Consider the following 22708-nt stretch of genomic DNA (forward strand, 5'->3'; position numbering starts at 1 on the left):
ATAAAGCTGAGAATTTTGCATCTTCCAGGTTTTCTATTTAAAAATGCTATCCTTGTAGCAGTGTTTGTTAAATTCAATGATGACCAATTACTCAAAACTGGGACTCTGGTTGTATATTTTAAGTACTTTGACCTGGAATGAATCATCAGTCCTCTTAAACAGTTCATTCACACTGGTGCTTTATATTACCTTTTCTAGTACACTGGCTGGTGGAATTGACTATGTGATTCTGTTAAAGGGGATGACGTTTTTCATGTTAGCATGAGAAAAGGCTAAAAATTGGTATCAAGATTATGACGTCTTGTCATTGGTACTGTTAGCTGGCTTGACTTGAGTCAATCAGTGAAACTCTAAGCTTTGATTTCTGCTACTGGTAAATGGGGCATCTGAATGAGAGAAGGACCACAGTCTAATGCTGAGCTTAGAATTCTACTTGGATAATTAATTCTGGTCCCAGAACACCTCTTAGCGTCTATGGGTATGTTGCTTATAATTCTAGTAAGTTACGGAGACCAACATTTTTAGATTTATAATATGTCTTCCCCCAAACTTAATTTTTCACAGTAGGTAGGAGGGCTGGTAACCAAGAGGGTCATTGTAGGATCAACATGTGTTTTGCAGAAAGGGCCTTTACTGACAGCACCTGCCTATAGCTGTCTTTTTCCAAATAGGCATCTCACTCCAATAAAAATATCCTTTGTTTATTGAACATTCTTTGTGTGCTAGAAACTATTCTAGGTACTTATGTCATAGTGATAAATAGTCTAAAGTCCTTTATAAGCTTACATTAGTTGCATATGCAGGTGTGGGTGTATATGTATAGGAGTACTGATTTTCTCCACATAGAAAAGAAATAGTTGGGGTGGGGGAGACTTAAGAGATTATATTTATAGTACTATGTGAGGAAATTTTCTTCCAGGAACGTTTTTCCTCTGGAATTGTACATACAGAAGAGTTGTAAGTTTGTTTTGTCTAGAGCATTTTGAAACCAAATAAAGATAGTATACAGGAGAATTTGGATAAACTATTTGGTAGTAGAATTTCAGTATAATTTTTCTTGGTAAAATCCCTCTGATATTAAAAAATTTCTACATGACATACAAATACGAAATTATCATATATGAAACTATAACAGAAATTATATTAATAGGATCATTTAAGAATTAAAAAAATCTCACCACACATCTAAAAACCAATACTGAGGTCTACAAGTTACAAAATAAGAGCACTTTTGAATTGCAGCTAAAGGAAGAATGAATGATGTGTGTTTCTAAAAATCCATTTCAGAACCCCAAGCAGACCCAGGGTATTAGCATATGCAAAATTCTGAGTACTACACAAAATACTACTAAACTAAGTTAGTTTTGTTCCTGACAATAAAGCCAGTAACACAGGAAGCTGGTGATCTAATATTGCTTAATGGACTATTGCACAGTGCACGATGTCATTGTAATTGCTCTGTAGTTAATTTGAGGTACTCTCTATATTTGTTCCATCTATGACTATGTTAATTTCCTTGCCAAACATTATCATACTTCATGTGTAAATCCTCTGTCGAAGAAATTGGACATTAGAGCCTCAGCAGGAGACAGATTCCAAATAGCACTTTGGCAAAATGGTTACTATAGGTGAATGCTTGAGGTTTCTCATATTTCCTTTTGCCTTGTCCAGCATTTGCAAGAAAAAGCAAATCTTTTCTCTCAGTGGGAAGCCCCAATGCTATTTTCAGAAATATTTGAATTGTGAATACGTAAATAATTCTTTGAAGTAGCATTTTATGATTCTGAACATATAAAGAGAGAAAAGTTTTATTCAAATGTTGGGGGATCCCAAATACTCAGATGTTTGACTCCCCAGTGGATCCTCTGTTCAGATGACTCTTTAGTAAAACTTACTTCTAAAAAAGAGTTCTTCGAGGTCATGAGTCATATCCTCATTTTCTGATCAGAATTCCAGTAGGGTTAAATAGTATCATCTCTAAAAGGATGTGGCTCATTAGTGGCAGATGAGTATCTTTTCAACTATACTGTATATGATAGAATTTAAGGGTCATTCAGCTTTAAAAGAATCTTTACATATATTTTTATTGTCTTCCAAACTGTTAATCATAAAAATGAATGTAAATTATAAGTGTCAGAACATTAAGAGTTCTAATGTCCTGAGACTTAATAGTTTAGAAATATGTTCTTAAAACTCCTGCCAGTTTAAAGATGGAGCGTAGCAGTGAATCTCAAAGGCTTTTCTAAGAAGACAAGGGTAACCCAGGATCTAAAGCAGACCCTCCTGGGAGCTGACAGCTCTTGAACTTTATATATCTTCTGAGGCTGACTTTCCCCATGGACTGTCAGTTGAATTTCCGAAGCACAAAGGGTACAGACTCTCAAAGGAAATCAACCTTTTGCTTCCCAAATGTTAACAGTTATGATTACTAGTATGAGAACCCAAAAGCAATACTAGTCATCTGAGAAAAGTTCACTTTGGAAATCCCCATATAGAACCCTGAAATAAACAAAAGGAACTTAAAGTCTAACTTTCATCATAGTTGATAGATTTCTATCACATATTTTTTTCACCATGGCTCTTGAAGTTATGTACACCTCTTAGATTGTGTTATTCAAGACATGCTGGGTGCCTCATTCTCCATATTCATTCTCCAATCCCACCGCCATTACTAGAGATGCTCATTCAATCTGCCTGGAGAGTCATGTCGGTGCATATTTATGTTACCTGAATAGTAATCCAGTAACTATAGTCCATAGATCACAAGTTAATTTGTCAGATGAACAAAATGCCATCTAACAGGCTCTAGTTCACTCTTTACTCTGTTGCCAGAAGCTTCTACTACAGAGTCCCATTGAAACTGTTCTCACAAATGTTATCAAAGTGAATGGCTTGATAGCCATTAGATCATTCCATTGGAGTGACTCTCAATTGAATGGCTTCGTTTGCTACTTCATCTTAAATGATGTCAACAACTGGTTAAAAGAGGTGTGGCTGGAAGCAAGTTAAAAAGAGCACTGAAGTGGAAACAGAAAGCAAACACAGACAAATAACTAAAAAACTTTAGATGCTGCTTTTATAGGTAAAAACCATTTCAGAGGTGACAAACTGAACTCTATTACCCCTGTAATAAAAACACCAATCACTGGGCTCTTGGGTTGCTCAGTCGGTTAAGTGTCCAACTCTTTATTTCAGCTTAGGTCAGGGTCTCATAGTTCATGAGTCTAGCCCAGCATTAGGCTCTGTGCTGACAATACAGAGCCTGCTTGGGATTCTCTCCCTCTTTCTCTGCCCCTCCCCCATGCTCCCTGTTTCTCTCACTCTCTTAAAATAAACAAACTTAAAAAAAAAACACCAATCACTAATGAAACAAGATGGGGAGAGCACTTTATTGCCAATTAGAGAAGAGTCGATTGGAATCCACAATTAGAGAAAAGGGAGAGAGAGAGAAAACATCAGGAATACATTTTCAAAAAAGTTTACTATCACAGGAGGCGGCTGGTGAGATAGCAATAACATCCCATTAGTCTTCATATTAAAAGACTCCCGTAGAGATATTAAAGACCAACAATCAAAGTCCCTTAAAATAAATTCAAGACTTTTTTGAAAGATTCAAAACTTATTTGCATATATAATTTCTTAATAATTGGTTACACAGCTTTATACTTCCAATGCTCCTATATTTCACAAACTTCACCAATAGGCAAGGGACCAGACATGGAAATGAACTTATTACATTAGTTCTCTCACATGACAATTAAAGGATCTAAGTGTAAAAGTAACACTGCCTCCTCCTTAGAAAGTGTTTTATTAGCAACAAGAATGTGTGATTAAATTAATGTTTTTTTTTCTTCAAAATGAATTCCTTTCAGTTTCTTCTTCAAATGAAATTGGGAAAAGATAAAGTGGTCATCTTTGACTTACTGCTGCCTATGGCTTTCCATGGTAGGCTGCTGATTAAAGCAAACATTTTAAAAGTATAAATTTTGAAATATATTACCATTTCTGTCAGTTGCAGCATTTGCTTCCCATCAAAAGCATCATGAAAACTCCATCAGGCAACAGAGGGATGAATATTTTAAACAGATTTTAGTAATTGTATTGTGAACATAATAATTTAATGAGTTTAATAACAAAGTGTGGGGTATAAATAGATTCTATTACAAAAATGATGGCATGCTAGATATCAAAATAGCAAAAGATAGTCATTAATAAATTGAGCTGTCTGGATTTTATGAACCCATATTCTAGATACTTTGTCTCTATTATGAACAGAGATATTCCAATGCCAGCCTCTCACACTCTGTCATGGTCAAGTAGGTCTGCAGGAACATTTGGAAAATTACATACATTGTTGTGAATATTAGAAAAGAGAAGGTAACTGGGCACTTAAGTTTTAATGCCCTTTCTTTTTTTAATGGAATCGATGCAGTATATGAGTGGATTAGCAGATTATTTTGTAGCACATAATGAATGCTAACATAATTTCTGGTGCAGAGTATTAATACAACAAATGAAATGAACCAATATAGAGAGTAATAGGAGGGGAATGTGTAAATTAAACTACAAATAATCACGGTAGTAAGATCGGCTGTTTTCTAATTATGAACTATGTAGGGATGCCTGGCTGCCCCAAATTTCTTTGGATTAGAAACAGTTTATCTAGAAAAGCACACAAGAGAGGTCTACTGTTCTCTCTTTGCAAGACCTCAGTGATATATTCACCCCTAAAAAACTGGAGTTCAGATTTCAGGTCTTTCAGTGTTGTTTATACAAAGAAAAATAGAAGTTGACAGGGTTGGTGTGCTATAAATTTATGATGTATGAAATAATTTTGTGACTCAAAATTGTTTACATCTATTTAAGAATAATTATTTGTTCCATTTAGTTCATTTTAAAATGTGGTTTTGGAGAAAAAAGAGATGTAATGACACTGAGACTAATCATACCCAATAGGCTAAATAAAAGCACCCAGAACCTTAAGGGTTTGTTAGTGGAGTTACTATGGAGATAAAATATATAAAATATGAGCAATCAATAAATCTTACACAAATATGAAAAGAGAAAAGAGGGGTTTTCCTTTAAAAAAATATACCTTCTATATAGAAAAAGAAATCTTAGCCAGGATTTTATATAGGATGACATACATACATGATTCCAGGGTAACCTCTCCTTAAATTTGATGAGCGGTATGAAACAGGAACTTTCAGTGTTCAGGTTTAGTTTCTGATGTAAGAAGCTGGTCAAGTATAGCCTCCGGAGATCCAGGGAAACAGATGGCCAAGTTCAGAAAGGTTCAGAGGTGGCTGACACATAATGTCATGGAAAGGTGAGGGTACTGGCAACATGCTCCAGGGGCTCAAACATGGAATAGGCAATTCAGTGTAGAGAAATTGAATAGTCTGTCCTTACTGGAGAGAGCCAAGTTGCATGTTAAAAAAGATATAGTGCCTAAAATCATGTAGTCTAGTTTCAAACCATTCAGTACATCTAAACCTCACTCCCCATCTATCTGTTCTGGGTTGGATGTCCTTCCTTTTCTCAAATCCATTTTTTAAGAATCCCCACTTATTGGGGCATCTTAGTTTTTGAAGCAATCTATCTTGCCCAAGGGTACTCTCAAAAAACTACCTCTCCCCCACCATGTAGTCTCAGGTGGGTACACTATTACTCAACTCCCTGCTTTTGTCATTAGAGCATCATTTGTGGACATTCATAGCAAGATATCCCCAGTACCCAGAAATATAAACTACCAGGATGGGGAGGAGACTGGGAAGTAAAAAGGTGCAACTGAGTCAAGCAAAGGGAAGACAATATAGTTTTAGAAATCATATTGATAATGGAAGAACAGTCTAGAGGCCAGGTATAAAAGAAAGTGCCAAGTTAACAAGAACATGGGCCTTGGAGTCAGCCTGACCTTTATCAGAATCGAGTATGCCAATATTATCTGTAAAACTTGGGAAAGGTATTGAATTATCTCTAAGCTTTAGATTTCTCATCTGAAAAACAAATATATTACAGATTTGGTTATAAGTATTAATAGTGTACTATATTTAAATTATTTATATTTATATATTCATATTTACCCATAGCAATGCTTGGCATTCAGTGTGTGCACAATCAATGGTAACTGCTTCTATTAGTATTGTTGCTATTAAGATTGCTCCAAGTTAATCAGTAAGCTGTGGCTCTTAAGGCTTGTACTTTTTTTTCCCCCTCTTTCTTTCCTTGGGAGTTAAGATGAAGACAGTTTCCACAGTTCAATAAGCTAACAAAAGCGTGCTATATGGTACTGGTCATAACAACTGATGAAAGGCTATTGGAAGCTATACTTTCACTATGAAAAACTGTTCAGAATCAACAGCATCAAAAGCATCAAATATGCTCAAAGTTCAGAACCCCCAACTGATTCTGTACCCTTGTGATAACTGATTCATAATTGTGTATCATAGAACAACTCTAAGAAACTACCATCATCGCTACATCTTGCAAATAACAGTGCATAATTCTGTAGATTCCTGGGTGATTTTTTTAGAGGTTTAATTGTTTACTACATTTTAAAAAATAACTTAATGCCAGACCTGCTACCACCTTGATACAAAGGAATTGGCAGCATTAGGATCTTATTTACTAAAAGGCTATCAAATTGAACACAGAAACAGGATCCTTCTTAATGTCTATAATCTTTGACAGAAAAAGTTTTTCTTTTCAGGCAGAATTTTATCATACAGAATGAGGGAAAACAAATTATCTGCTCTGGGCCCTATAACCCAGGGACTGTTAAATATATCAGAATGATAAAATAAGTCCCAAAGATATCATCAGGAGCCAGCCATGTCACTGAAAAACTCCAATTTCACTTCTTGTCTGTTAACAGAGGAAATAGAAAGCAAAGGACTAGGAATCATGTGGTAAAGCACTAATGTGTTTTTCCTTTGTATTGTGTAATAGGTGCTAATGTTTTCTCTATAATTTGCTGAAGATTCTCTTCTCTTCCTTTTCATATTCTGTAATATAGCCTCAAACCTGGAGTCCCCAGCTAATGGCCCGATGCTAATCTTAGTTTCCCCAGTAATTTTCCAGCTGATGAAAGGGTTAGATTTGGGGGCTGATCAATATTTCTAAATACCTCATCATATTATATGGTAGTGGTCTACTTAGTCTCAAAGCATGAATTTTGGGAAAGGAATTAAACCACATTTCCACATGCATGGATTAAAATGGGGTGAAAGGTATAAATCCTTAGGTTAATCCCTTCTTAGACAATTGCCAAGACGATTGCTGATCTCAATCTCACATTGTAATATTTGATTTTAATAATGAACTAATTAATGGATGCAATTTCTTTCAAAATGAAGAACAGCTGGTTCTGTGATACTTTATTTCATCTGTCCTTAATTTGTAGATCTGGACATACTATCATGATCAGAAGAGTGGCTGTTCTACTTTATAATAGTGCAGGAAAATGATATTTTTCCTTTATATGCTCCTTCAGATCCATTTGCCTTGTCCAAAGTGTATCAAAATAAACAGGAAATTGAGGATCCTGGGAAGATGGCGGTGTAGGAGGACGCTGGGCTCACCGCGCGTCCTGCTGATCACTTAGATTCCACCTACACCTGCCTAAATAACCCAGAAAACTGCGAGAAGACTAGCAGAACGGAGTCTCCGGAGCCAAGTGCAGACGAGAGGCCCACGGAAGAGGATAGGAAGGGCAGAGAGGCGGTGCGCGCTCCACGGACTGGTGGGAGGGAGCGGGGGCAGAGGGGCAGCCCGCCAGACAAGCAGAGCCCCCGAGTCTGCCTTGCAAAAGCAGAGGGGCCGGATGGAGTGTGTTCCGACAGCAAGAGGGACTTGACATCTGGAAGGTTATAAGCTAACAGCTCTGCTCAGAGAATGGGAGGGCTGGAGGACAACGGGAGGGAGAGTTGTTGAGCCCCGGATGACAGAGCTCAGCTTGGCGGGGAACAAAGGCGCTCGCCAGTGCCATCTCCCTCGCCCATCCCCCAGCCAAAATCCCAAAGGGAACCAGTTCCTGCCAGGGAACTTGCTTGCACCAGGCAAACACCCAATGCTGCGCTTCTGCGGATCCATCCCTCCGGAGGGTCTGACTCCCTCCAGGTGCCGCAGGGCCCCTCCCTAACCAGATCTCTGAAGGAAAAGCGAGCGGATCCTGCCCCTCCCACCCCTGTGCACCCTGCCAATCCACCCCAGCTAATACGCCAGATCCTCAGCACCACAAGCCTGGAAGTGTGCAAGTAGCCCAGACGGGCCACGCCACCCCACAGTGAATCCCGCCCCTAGGAGAGGGGAAGAGAAGGCACACACCAGTCTGAATGTGGCCCCAGCAACTGGCTGGGGGCAGACATCAGGTCTGACTGTGGCCCCGCCCAACAACGCACATTATTCAAGACAGCACAGGGGAAGTGCCCCGCAGTCCCGCACCACTCCAGGGACTATCCAAAATGACCAAATGGAAGAATTCCCCTCAGAAAAACGTCCAGGAAATAACAACAGCTAATGAACTGATCAAAAACGATTTAAACAATATAACAGAAAGTGAATTTAGAATAATAGTCATAAAATTAATCACTGGGCTTGAAAACAGTATAAAGGACAGCAGAGAATCTCCTGCTACAGAGAACAAGGGACTAAGGAACAGTCACGAGGAGCTAAAAAATGCTATCAATGAACTGCAAAATAAAATGGAGACAACTACGGCTCGGATTGAAGAGGCAGAGGAGAGAATAGGTGAACTAGAAGATAAAATTATGGAAAAAAAGAAGCTGAGAAAAAGAGAGTAAAAAAAAAAATCCAGGAGTATGAGGGGAAAATTAGAGAACTAAGTGATGCACTAAAGAGAAATAATCTACACATAATTGGTATTCCAGAGGAGGAAGAGAGAGGGAAAGGTGCTGAAGGTGTACTAGAAGAAATAATAGTTGAGAACTTCCCTGATCTGGGGAAGGAAAAAGGCATTGAAATCCAAGAGGCACAGAGAACTCCCTTCAGACGTAACTTGAATCGATCTTCTGCACGACATATCATAGTGAAACTGGCAAAATACAAGGATAAAGAGAAAATTCTGAAAGCAGCTAGAGATAAACGTGCTCTAACATATAAAGGGAGACCTATAATACTCATGACCCATCTCTCTTCTGAAACTTGGCAGGCTAGAAAGGAATGGCAGGAGATCTTCAATGTGATGAACAGAAAAACTATGCAGCCGAGAATCCTTTATCCAGCAAGTCTGTCATTTAGAATAGAAGGAGAGATAAAGGTCTTCCCAAACAAACAAAAACTGAAGGAATTTGTCACCACTAAACCAGCCCTACAAGAGATCCTAAGGGGGATCCTGTGAGACAAACTACCAGAGACATCGCTACAAGCATGAAACCTACGGACATCACAATGACTCTAAACCTCTATCTTTCTATAATAACACTGAATGTAAATGGACTAAATGCGCCAACCAAAAGACATAGGGTATCAGAATGATTAAAAAAAACAAGACCCATCTATTTGCTGTCTACAAGAGACTCATTTTAGACCTGAGGACACCTTTAGATTGAGAGTGAGGGGATGGAGAACTATTTATCATGCCACTGGAAGTCAAAAGAAAGCTGGAGTAGCCATACTTATATCAGACAAACTAGACTTTAAATTAAAGGCTGTAACAAGAGATGAAGAGGGCATTATATAATAATCACAGGGTCTATCCATCAGGAAGAGCTAACTATTATAAATGTCTATGCGCCGAATACAGGAGCCCCCAAATATATAAAACAATTACTCATAAACATAAGCAACCTTATTGATAAGAATGTGGTAATTGCAGGGGACTTTAACACTCCACTTACAGAAATGGATAGATCATCTAGACACATGGTCAATAAAGAAACAAGGGCCCTGAATGACACATTGGATCAGATGGACTTGACAGATATATTTAGAACTCTGCATCCCAAAGCACAGAATGTACTTTCTTCTCGAGTGCACATGGAACATTCTCCAAGATAGATCACATACTGGATCACAAAATAGCCCTTCATAAGTATACAGAATTGAAATCATACCATGCATACTTTCAGACCACAATGCTATGAAGCTTGAAATCAACCACAGGAAAAAGTCTGGAAAACCTCCAAAAGCATGGAGGTTAAAGAACAACATACTAAAGAATGAGTGGGTCAACCAGGCAATCAGAGAAGAAATTAAATATATAGAAACAAATTAAAATGAAAATACAACAATCCAAACGCTTTAGGATGCAGCAAAGGCAGTCCTGAGAGGAAAATACATTGCAATCCGCCTATCTCAAGAAACAAGAAAAATCCCAAATACAAAATCTAACAGCACACCTAAAGGAAATAGAAGCAGAACAGCAAAGACACTCCAAACCCAGCAGAAGAAGAGAAATAATAAAGATCAGAACAGAAAAAAACAATATAGAATCTAAAAAAACTGTAGAGAAAATCAACGAAACCAAGAGTTGGTTTTTTGAAAAAATAAACAAAATTGATAAACCTCTATCCAGGCTTCTCAACGTTTATTTATTTTTGGGACAGAGAGAGACAGAGCATGAACGGGGGAGGGGCAGAGAGAGAGGGAGACACAGAATCGGAAACAGGCTCCAGGCTCTGAGCCATCAGCCCAGAGCCTGACGCGGGGCTCGAACTCACGGACCGTGAGATCGTGACCTGGCTGAAGTCGGACGCTTAACTGACTGCGCCACCCAGGCGCCCCTAGCCAGGCTTCTCAAAAAGAAAAGGGAGATGACCCAAATAGATAAAATCATGAATGAAAATGGGATGATTACAACCAATCCCTCAGAGATACAAGCAATTATCAGGGAATACTATGAAAAATTATATGCCAACAAACTGGACTCCCTGGAAGAAACAGACAAATGCCTAAACACCCACACGCTTCCAAAACTCAATCAGGAGGAAATAGAAAGCTTGAACAGACCCATAACCAGCGAAGAAATTGAATCAGTCATTAAAAATCTCCCAACAAATAAGAGTCCAGGACCAGATGGCTTCCCAGGGGAGTTCTACCAAACGTTTAAAACAGAGATAATACCTATCCTTCTCAAGTTATTCAAAAAAATAGAAAGGGAAGGAAAACTTCCAGACTCATTTTATGAAGCCAGTATTACTTTGATTCCTAAACCAGACAGAGACCCAGTAAAAAAGGAGAACTATAGGCCAATATCCCTGATGAATATGGATGCAAAAATTCTCAGTAAGATACTAGCACATCGTATTCAACAGCATATAAAAGAATTATTCACCATGATCAAGTGGGATTCATTCCTGGGATGCAGGGCTGGTTCAACATTCGCAAATCAATCAATGTGATACATCACATTAATAAAAGAAAAAATAAGAACCCTATGATCTTGTCAATCGATGCAGAAAAGGCCTTTGACAAAATTCAGCAAAGTTTCTTAATAAAAACCCTCGAGAAAGTCGGGATAGAAGGAACATACTTAAAGATAAAAGCCATTTATGAAAAGCCCACAGCTAACATCATCCTCAATGGGGAAAAACTGAGAGCTTTTTCCCTGAGATCAGGAACACGACAGGGATGTCCACTCTCACCGCTGTTGTTTAACATAGTTTTGGAAGTTCTAGCACCAGCAATCAGACAACAAAAGGAAATCAAAGGCATCAAAATTGGCAAAGATGAAGTCAAGCTCTCACTTTTTGCAGATGACATGATATTAGACATGGAAAATCCGATAGACTCCACCAAAAGTCTGCTAGAACTGATACATGAATTCAGCAAAGTCGCAGGATACAAAATCAATGTACAGAAATCAGTTGCATTCTTATATACTAATAATGAAGCAACAGAAAGACAAATAAAGAAACTGATCCCATTTACAATTGCACCAAGAAGCATAAAATACCTAGGAATAAATCTAACCAAAGACGTAAAAGATCTGTATGCTGAAAACTATAGAAAGCTTATGAAGGAAATTGAAGAAGATATAAAGAAATGGAAAAATATTCCGTGCTCATGGATTGGAAGAATAAATATTGTCAAAATGTCAATACTACACAAAGCTATCTACACATTCAAAACAATCCCAATCAAAATTGCACCAGCATTCTTCTCGAAACTAGAACAAGCAATCCTAGAATTCATATGGAACCACAAAAGGCCTCGGATAGCCAAAGTAATTTTGAAGAAGGCCAAAGCAGGAGGCATCACAATCCCAGACTTTGGCTTCTACTTCAAAGCTGTAATCATCAAGACAGCATGGTATTGGCACAAAAACAGACACATAGACCAATGGAATAGAATAGAAACCCCAGAACTAGACCCACAAACATATGGCCAACTCATCTTTGACAAAGCAGGAAAGAATATCCAATGGAAAAAAGCAGTCTCTTTAACAAATGGTGCTGGGAGAACTGGACAGCAACAGGCAGAAGATTGAAACTAGACCACTTTCTTACACCATTCACAAAAATAAACTCAAAATGGATAAAGGACCTGAATGTGAGACAGGAAACCATCAAACCCCTAGAGGAGAAAGCAGGAAAAGACCTCTCTGACCTCAGATGTAGCAATTTCTTACTTGAAACATCCCCAAAGACAAGGGAATTAAAAGAAAAAATGAACTACTGGGACCTTATGAAGATAAAAAGCTTCTGCACAGCAAAGGAAACAACCAACAAAACTAAAAGGCAACCAATGGAATGGGAAAAGATATTTGCAAATGACATATCAGACAAAGGACCAGTATCCAAAATCTATAAAGAGCTCACCAAACTCCACACCCGAAAAACAACCCAGTGAAGAAATGGGCAGAAAACATGAATAGACACTTCTCTAAAGAAGACATCCAGATGGCCAACAGGCACATGAAAAGATGCTCAACGTCACTCCTCATCAGGGAAATACAAATCGAAACCACACTCAGATATCACCTTACGCCAGTCAGAGTGGCCAAAATGAACAAATCAGGAGACTATAGATGCTGGAGAGGATGTGGAGAAATGGGAACCCTCTTGCACTGTTGGTGGGAATGCAAATTGGTGCAGCCACTCTGGAAAACAGTGTGGAGGTTCCCCAGAAAATTAAAAATAGACCTACCCTATGACCCAGCAGTAGCACTGCTAGGAATTTACCCAAGGGATACAGGAGTACTGATGCATAGGGGCACTTGTATCCCAATGTTCATAGCAGCACTCTCAACAATAGCCAAATTATGGAAAGAGCCTAAATGCCCATCAACTGATGAATGGATAAAGAAATTGTCGTTTATATACACAGTGGAGTACTACGTGGCAATAAGAATGAAATATGGCCCTTTGTAGCAACATGGATGGAACTGGAGAGTGTGATGCTAAGTGAAATAAGCCATACAGAGAAAGACAGATACCATATGGTTTCACTCTTATGTGGATCCTGAGAAACTTAACAGAAACTCATGGGGGAGGGAAAGGAAAAAAAAGAGGTTAGAGTGGGAGATAGCCAAAGCATAAGAGACTCTTAAAAACTGAGCACAAACTGAGGGTTGATGGGGGGTGGGAGGGAGGGGACGGTGGGTGATGGGTATTGAGGAGGGCACCTGTTGGGATGAGCACTGGGTGTTGTATGGAAACCAATTTGACAATAAACTTCATATATTGAAAAAAAATAAACAGGAAATTTTCCTTTAATTAATATCTTTTCAGTGCCTTAGCTATTAATAAACGTGAATGATTTATAACTTAATCATTTACACATCCTCTCTCTACCAGTGTATACATGAATATCTACCACTACACCTATAATTGGTCTTACACATGTATTAATTTTGCTGTTGACATGCGTTCTGAGACATAACTGATAGAAAACTGGTAGAACTGCAAGAAGTAGGTGAATCCACTAATATAATTAGAGATTTTAACATCCTAACAAAAATGGATAGATGTAACAAGCAGAAAATCAGTAAGGTCATAACAGAGTTCAACAGCACGAGGGGAGCCTGGGTGGCTCAGCTGGTTAAGTGTCCAACTTGGGCTCAGGTCATGATCTCTCTGTTCAGAAGTTTGAGCCCCATGTCAGGCTCTATGCTGACAGCCCGGAGCCTGGAGCCTGCTTCAGATTCTGCCTCTCCCTCTCTCTCTGATCCTCCCCTGCTCACACTGTCTCTCTCTCATTCTCTCTCAAAAATAAATAAATATTTTTAAAAAATAAAAAGAATTCAACAACACCAACTGGACATAATTGGCATCCATAGGCAACAACAATTGAATATGCATTCTTCTTAAGCTTACATGGAACATTCACCAACATAGACCACATCCAAAACCATAAAACACATATGTAGTTTAAAAGAATAAAAATAATACAATGCCTGTTCTCAGACCACAATGGAATTAAATTAGAAATTAATTACAAAAAGATAGCTGGAAAATCCCCAAATACTCGGAGATTAAATACACTTTTATTTTTTATTTTGTAAAGATATTTTTTTTCCTGTTTATTTGTCTTGAGAGAGCAAGACAGAGCATAAGCAGCAGAGGAGCAGAGAGAGAAGGAGACACAGAATCTGAAGCAGGCTCCAGGCTCTGAGCCATCAGCACAGACCCCAATGGAGGGCTTGAACTCACCAACCGCGAGATCAAGACCTGAGCTGAACTCAGTCGCTTAACCCACTGAGCCATGCAGGCACCCCTGAACACACTTTTAAATAACAGTAACATATTGGACAAAGAGAAAAATCTCAAAGAAAAAAATATACATATAATATGAAAATGAAATCACAACCAATCAAAATTTATGGGCTGCAGCAAAAGCAGGACTTAGAGGGAAATTTATAGTATTGAATGCATCTATTAGAAAAGAAAATCTAAAATCAATCATCTGAACTTCTATGTTATGCAACTAGGAAAAGAAGAGCAAATTAAATCCAAGTAAGCAGAAGAAAAATAAAAATTAGAGTAGAAATCAATGAAGTTGAAAATAGGAAATCAAGAGAAAAGTCAACAAAACAAAAAGCTTGCTCTTTGAAAAGATCAATAAAATGGATTGCTAGCCAGAATAACTAAGAAAAAAGAGAACACATATCACTAAGAGCAAAAGAGATCACTACAGATTCCATGAATATTAAAAGAAAAATAAAGGAATATTATGAACTCTGTTCCCATAAATTTCAACCTAGATAAAATCAATCAACTTCTTGGATAAACACAATCTGCCTAAATTCACACAAATAATCAAACAATCTGAATAGGCTTATATTTATTAAAGTAATAATATTTCAATAAGTGATAACCAGAAAGCATCAGGCTCAGATGGGTTCACTGCAGAACTTTACCAAATTATACCAATTCTCTATGCTCTCTTCCAGAAGTAGGGGAAATCCTTCCTAGACCTTTTCTATGACACCAGCATTACCCTAATACCAAAACCAGTCTGAAAACTCCAGACCAGTATCTTCCATGAGCAGGGGTGCAAAAATCCTCAGCAAAATATTAACAAATCAAATCTAACCATGTGTAAAGAGAATTATACACCATGACCAAGTGGAAATTAGCGCAGGGTTCAAGACTGGTTCAGCATTCTAAAACAAATTCATGCAATTAATTATATCAAAAGACTAAAAAGGGAAAATATGTGATCCTATCAATAGATATGGAAAAAATCATTTGATGAGATACAACACTCATTATTGATAAAAGCTCTCCGCCCACTAGGAATAGAGAGGAACCTCCTCAGTTTGATTTTTTTTTTAATCTACAAAGAAAAAAATCTACAACTAACATCATACATAATTGTGAGAAAGTTGAAGCTAAGATCAGAACAAGGCAAAGATATCTCCTGTCACCACTTATTTTCAACATTGTACTAGTAGCCCTGGCTAATTTGAAAAAGAGCGGGGGAAGGGAGGAAAAAAGGTATACAGATTGGGAAGAAGTAAAACTTTGTTCATAGGTCACATGACCCCACCTATGCAGAAAATCTGAATGAAGCAACTACAACAGTAACAAAAATGTTAGAACTAAAGCTGCAGTAGTGAAGTCATGTAATACAAGATTAATGTACAAAAATCACTTGCTTTCCTATATACCAGCAATGAACAAGTAGAATTTGAAATTATCATAGTGATCATTTTGTAATGAATAAGGATATCTAACCCCTGCCTCATACATCTGAAATTAATATTGTATGTCAGTTATAGTTTTAAAAATGCAATACCATTTACATTAACACCCCCACACTGAAATATTTAGACATAAATATAATATATATAAGACTCATGTAATAAAAATGGTAAAACTCGATGAAAGATCATATAACTAAATACATGGAAAGATACACTATGTTTATGCATAGAAAGACAGTATTGTCAAGATAGCAGTTTTCCAAACTTGACCTATAGAGTTAGTACATTGTCAATCAAAATCCCAGTAAATTATTTTGTAGATATTGACAAACAGATTCTAAAGTTTATAGGGAGAGCAAACGACCCAGAACAGCCAGCACAATATTTAAGGACAAGAACAAAATCAGAGAACTAACATTACTTGACATCAAGATTTACTATAAAGCTGCAGTAATTAAAGCAATGCAGTATTGGTGAAAGAATAGACAAATAGATCAACAGAACAGGAGACAGAGTCCCAAAATATAACCCCATAAATACAGTCAACTTATCTTTGCCAAAAGAACAAAGGCAATACAATGGAGCAAAAAATCTTCAACAAATGTTACTGTAACAACTGTATTTTCACATGGAAAAAAATAAATTTACACACAGACTCTTCGACCTCCACAAAATTTAACTCAAAACTGGTGATAGGCTTATAAGAGGTAAAACTATAAAACTCCTACAAAAGAACATAGGAGAAAACCAAGATGACCTTGGGTATGGCGATGATTTTTTAGATAAATTTTTTCTCACGATCATGGAAAAATTAAGTGGTAAGCTGGAGTTCATTAAAATTAAAAATGTCTGCTCTGTGAAAGGCCATGCCAATAGAATGGAAATACAAGCCACAGACTGGAAAAAAATTTTTTCAAAAGACCTGCCTGATAAAAGACTGTTACCTAAAATATACAAAGAACTCTTAAAACCAGACAAAAAACTAAAAATTCAATTAAAAAGTGGCCCAAGATCTAATCAGATATCTCACAAAAAGTGGATATACAAAGGCATATAAGCATGTGATAAGATGTTCAACATCATATGTTACTAGAAAAATGCAAATTAAAACAATGAGATGTCACTACATACCTATCACAATGGGCTAACTCTACAATAGTGACAGCACCAAATGCTGGTGAGGAGGTGGAGCAATAGAAACTCTCATCCATTGTTGATGGGACTGCAAAATGGTGTAGCCACTTTAGAAGACAATTTGGCAGTTTCTTAAAAATTCGATAGAATCTTAACGTATCAACTAGCAATCACGCTCCTTGATATTTACCCAAAGGAGCTGAAAATATATGTTCACACAAAAGCCTGCACATGGATGTTTATAGCACTCTACTAATAATTTTCAACATTTGGAAACCACCAAAATGTCTTTTAGGAGGTGAATGGATAAATAAACTGTGATACATCCAAAGAGTGGAATATTTTTCAACACTAAAAAGAAATGTATTATCAAGACATTAAAAAAAAAGTGGAGGAAACAAATGCATATTACAAAGTGAGTGAAGACAATCTGAAAAAGCAACATAACTGTATGGCTCCACTACATGACATTCTAGAAAAGGCATAAACTATGGTGACAGTAAAAAGGTAAATGGTTGCTAGACATTGTGAGGACTGGGGACAGTAAATAGGTAAAGCACAAAGAATTTTTGAGGCAGTGAAGCTCCTCTGTATGATATGACAATGGTAAATACATGTCATTATACATTTGTCAAAATCCACAGAATGTATAATACCAAGAATGAATACTAACGTGAACAATCGACCTTGAGTGAAAACGATGTATCAATATAAGTTCATCCATTTTAACAAATATACCACTATAATGTGGAATGTTGGTAGTAGGGAAGGTTGTACGTATTTAGAAGAGAGGGTATGTGAGAACTCTTTGTACTTGCCTCTCAGTTTTGCGATAAAACTAAAGCCGCTCTAAAAAATAAGTTTAATTTAAAAAGATATAACAATTAGATTGCATTTTAATATAATGGACAGTAATTTAATCAATTGCATATTATATACCCTTTATAAAACTTCTAGGTATTTAGCTTCCCTCAGGTTTACTGATATATGAAGGGGTTCTACTGACCCAACATTAATCATTGTATTTTCCCAGGAGTAGTTATAGTATGTAAATTAATGTAAATAGCCTCTCTATAACTAGGATTCCTTGCGTTTTACCACATGCTAAAATATTCTATTTCACTTCACCTTAGATGGATTATATTGTTTTTATCATTATAACTGTATGTGGCTAGTTGCATTGCTTTCTTGCAAGGAAATAAGTAGACTCACCCTTGACTGTATAACACCATGATGAGTATCTAATTTCTTAATATCCCTGTATAGTGGGAGACTTATGGTCTTCAACATGTTAATTCATAAGTGTTGTTACTAGAAGAAAGGTGTTGTTTTTTTTACAATGTCCCAACTGGTGAGTCAGTCAGTTCTCTGCTTTAGTATGGGATGATGAATGGCAAGTATGCCTCAAAGAGAAGGAGAAAAGTCATTTTGTGATGGACACATTATTGACAAGCTTCCTTTTAAAAATGTATACTGCTATCAAACATTTATACATATAATTACAGAAGATAAACACACACACTGTATCTCATGTAACATAAGCAGGCATGTGTGTTGACAACAAAGAGACAGAGAAATGCAGAAAGAACATTAGGTTGCATTGATATTTATACCCTTGTACTTTGAATACTCTCAAGTAGGGATAAGAATCACCACTCGCTTACCCAGATTTGCCCTTGGTCTATGAATTCCTTGTGTTTTCTTCTAAGGACATACATCTTAAGAAATGAATGCTCCTCTCCTTTCCTCCAAATGATCAGATCCTTTTGAGTGATTTAATTATCATTAAATATGTTGACATGTTTAGGCAGTACAGTATTAGATATTAGACATTATATTATCATATGAGAAGCTGGGTGATTGTGGCACCATTTCTGGCTACCAGTAAGATGACCATAAGAAAATCATTTGACTTGAGTGGTTTCAATTTATAAAACATGAATTTTATGGTAGTTTATCATTATATTCCCTTCCAATTGTTTATTTCTTTAGGAAGTAAGCACAGTTACTTTTTACTACTCATTATCATATTTTAAGCAACTTGCAAGTGAAAATTTTCAAAGTTACCACTAGCAAAAAAGCATAGAAAAATGTACCTAACACTGAGAATTGTTCTTTTTAATACTATTTCCTAGATGGTGTAAAGCCTATTTGGCAAAACAAACTTAGTTTTTTTCCAATTATTTAAATGTGAATAAAGGGAAAGAAGGAAAAAGGACTTAAGAGCCAGTAAAAAGATCCAGAATATCTGCCCTCTTAGGCATATGCTATGTAGTGGCCAAAGTCATTAATATCGTCAGGTAATTTAGACTCTGTTCGGTTCCACGTTCTCTTAGCTATGTTGCCAGATCTGAAAAATCAAACATCAAATTAAAAAATTATAAAGATAAATCATTTCACCTCTGCCTTTTTAAGCTTCCATAAACACAGAGCTATTTTAAGGAGTAGAACAGCTGCCTGGGGTATAACTGTGTGAGGGAATCTAAAATATCATTGGAAATAGACACAATAAAAAATTTATATCTCCCAAAAGTTATGTTCAGTTTGTAGTTATAAGATTTTGATAAGCCTTTTTGGGTCAAGGGGAAGGTTGAGCACTCTGACCGACATACTGAAAACAAATCTTCATTCATTGGCTTAAAAAAGGAAACATCTAGTTAACTGCAAAGCTTGTATTTGACAAAGTCCAGAATACGGTGACAAGCCAAAATGACAAAGCAAAGACCAGCACTGGCACCATTAATTCTTCTTCCTTGCCTTTCCCTAATGCTGCACTCAGCCTCAATCCTAAATTAAATATTTTACACAGATTTGAAAAATAGCCAGTTGAGTGTACATCAAACTTAATAGATATCTACATGCTTTTATTTGCCATATATTCCTCTATCTCCATATTAAAAACAGATGATTGTCATCATCTTGAAATAAGTTACTCAATTTATTAACATATTTTCTCTGCATCTTATTTACATGGGTCATACAAACCCTATCCAATGCTCACACAAAAACCTGTACATGGGTGTTTATAGCAGCCTTATTCATAATTGTGAAAAGTAGAAGCACCCAAAATGTCTTTCAGTAGGTGAATGGACAATAAACTGTGGTACATCCAGACAATGGAATATTATTTAGTTCCAAGAAGAAATCAACTGTCAAGCTATTAAAGGGCATGGAGGAAACTTAAGCAAATATTACTAAGTGAAAGAAGCCAATCTTAAAAAGGCTTTACATACTGTAAGATTCCACCTACATGACATTCTGGAAAAGGCAAAACCATGGAGACCGTAAAAAGTTAAGTGTTTGCCAGAGGTTGGGAGGAAGGAGGAACTAAGGAGCAGACGAGTTTTAGGGCAGTGAAACTATTCTGTTACTGCAACGGTGGATACATGTCATGGAATGTATAACACCAGTGTAAACTATGGACTTTGCGTGATCATGATATATTGGTGTAGATTCATTAATTGTGACAAATATACTGCTCTGGTGGGGAAAATTAATAGTGGGGGAGGCTATGCCTGTGTAGGGATGGAGGTTATAGAGGAACTCTGTACTTTATGTTCAATTTACTGTAAACATATAACTTCTCTTAAAAAAATGAAATCTACTAAAAACAGTAAAAACAACAATGAACTTATTCAGGCCCAGGTCGAAGGCCCAGATCAGTGTTACCTCCTGCCAAATTTCATGGTTGCCTCCTCCGATCTACACTCTGTGTTCACTTCTGAACTCTATAGCACTTCTCACTTGGAGCACTCATTCAGACCTTGTCATATATTCTAGCTTGCATTGTTAAAAACTCTTCCATTGGGTAGGCCACATTTTCCCATCAAGTGAACTTTTTTTTTTTTCCCTGTAAAATCTAACCCAGGCTTGGGCTTACTATGATTAAGAAATTCTCATAAATTAATGTATTTAATACTAACTTAATTGGAGCCCACTGAATTATACAGATCCTTAAGCTGTTTAAAAAAGAAAAATCTCTGTTCTCAGAATATCTTGCTGCTTCAGAGAAAATAATCCTGCTTAAGAACTTGAGATCTGCATTCTGAAAGGATTTTACTCATATTAAATCTTATCTGCCATTGTGCTGCCTGAACCTTCGATGTTCAGAATCTGGAATTGCTTTGAATCTAAACGAAGCACACCATTTGTAAATGTAGTTGGAGAAAACACCAAAGTTGTTTGGGAAATAAAGAGACTAGAAATCTGTATATAAAATATGCATTAGTGGCAAAATGCTTATAAGAAAACTAAGAATATTTTTCCTTTAAAGAAAAATGGCTAAATAAAATTACATGCAATTCTGTTGTCTTATAAAAACATTGTCTAACTCATTCTATTCTGCCTGGAAAGAAGTTTGCATACTGAATTCACAGCATTGCTTAAGCAGGTCTCTGGTTGACCCATTCTCAAAGTGGTGTAAGTTAGGTTCCTTGAAGTGTGAGAACTAGCATTGTATCTCTGCCTACTGCTTCAACCTTTACCAGAATTTGAGGCAAAAAAAAAAAATACATATATTACTACAGTATAGTGGACTTTCCTGAATTTTTATTACATATACATAATCAATGAACCCTAAAACCCAAAGCCCAGGACATTTGGAGCTCAGATTTACATTAGGCTTTTAAAAACTAACCCTGATTATAGGACCTTAAATACATGGAGTTGGTTACGTTAAGAAATGAATCACATTAGGGGCGCCTGGGTGGCGCAGTCGGTTAAGCGTCCGACTTCAGCCAGGTCACGATCTCGCGGTCTGTGAGTTCGAGCCCCGCGTCAGGCTCTGGGCTGATGGCTCAGAGCCTGGAGCCTGTTTCCGATTCTGTGTCTCCCTCTCTCTCTGCCCCTCCCCCGTTCATGCTCTGTCTCTCTCTGTCGCAAAAATAAATAAACGTTGAAAAAAATATTAAAAAAAAAAAAGAAATGAATCATATTAGAAATGAAACACCACCTTTAAAATAGTTTATATATAAAAAAAGTTATTTTATAGTAGGGAGTTTACAAATACCTGTAACAAAGTTGAAAGAGAAACAGGAAAGAGGAAGTCAAAGATAGATCCATCATCTTTATCCTATCATGGGCTGGTATACCACTCTCATTTTTAGTCCTCTGATCTTTTTTGCTCTTACTCAGTCAAAACTCATTTATGGAAGAGTTTTTAGCTCGTCAGCTTAAAACAATTGATACTGGAATGTGAATAGGCTATAAGATTAATTTCTTCATGAAGTCTTTGTATCTAAAAGATCAAACCTTAGTAATAGTAATTTACCAATGGAGAGATTGTGAGCTTTATCTAGGATAGCAAGCCTGATAGAGCTCTTTGTCTATGTCAGAAGGCTGACAGCATTCAGTGGCAACAGTACAGCTTAGCTGAACCCTTGCAGCTGTATATCACTACTGTCAGGTTCCAATGTACCCTGTGGTGTCAGTGACATAGAAAAATGTGGAGAAGGGACATTGCTA

General features: G+C 37.0%; 1 protein-coding gene across 9 annotated transcripts in view; it reads right to left on the reverse strand.

The window, feature by feature from the left end:
* RIT2 (Ras like without CAAX 2) overlaps nucleotides 1–22708 on the reverse strand; it is a 446014-nt gene that overhangs the window by 147759 nt on the left and 275547 nt on the right. Inside the window, exon 5 of one of the 9 annotated variants that reach the window (XM_045042159.1) lies at nucleotides 19430–19595. The exons of the other annotated variants lie outside the window; for them this stretch is intronic. Within the exon in view, the coding sequence (XP_044898094.1) occupies nucleotides 19578–19595 (18 nt within the window). The 3' untranslated portion in view covers nucleotides 19430–19577. Of the gene's footprint in view, nucleotides 1–19429; nucleotides 19596–22708 lie in introns of those variants that run through there. 9 annotated transcript variants of the gene reach the window in all.

This window comes from Felis catus, chromosome D3 (genome assembly GCF_018350175.1).
Source record: "Felis catus isolate Fca126 chromosome D3, F.catus_Fca126_mat1.0, whole genome shotgun sequence".
NCBI classification, from domain to species: Eukaryota; Metazoa; Chordata; class Mammalia; order Carnivora; family Felidae; genus Felis; species Felis catus.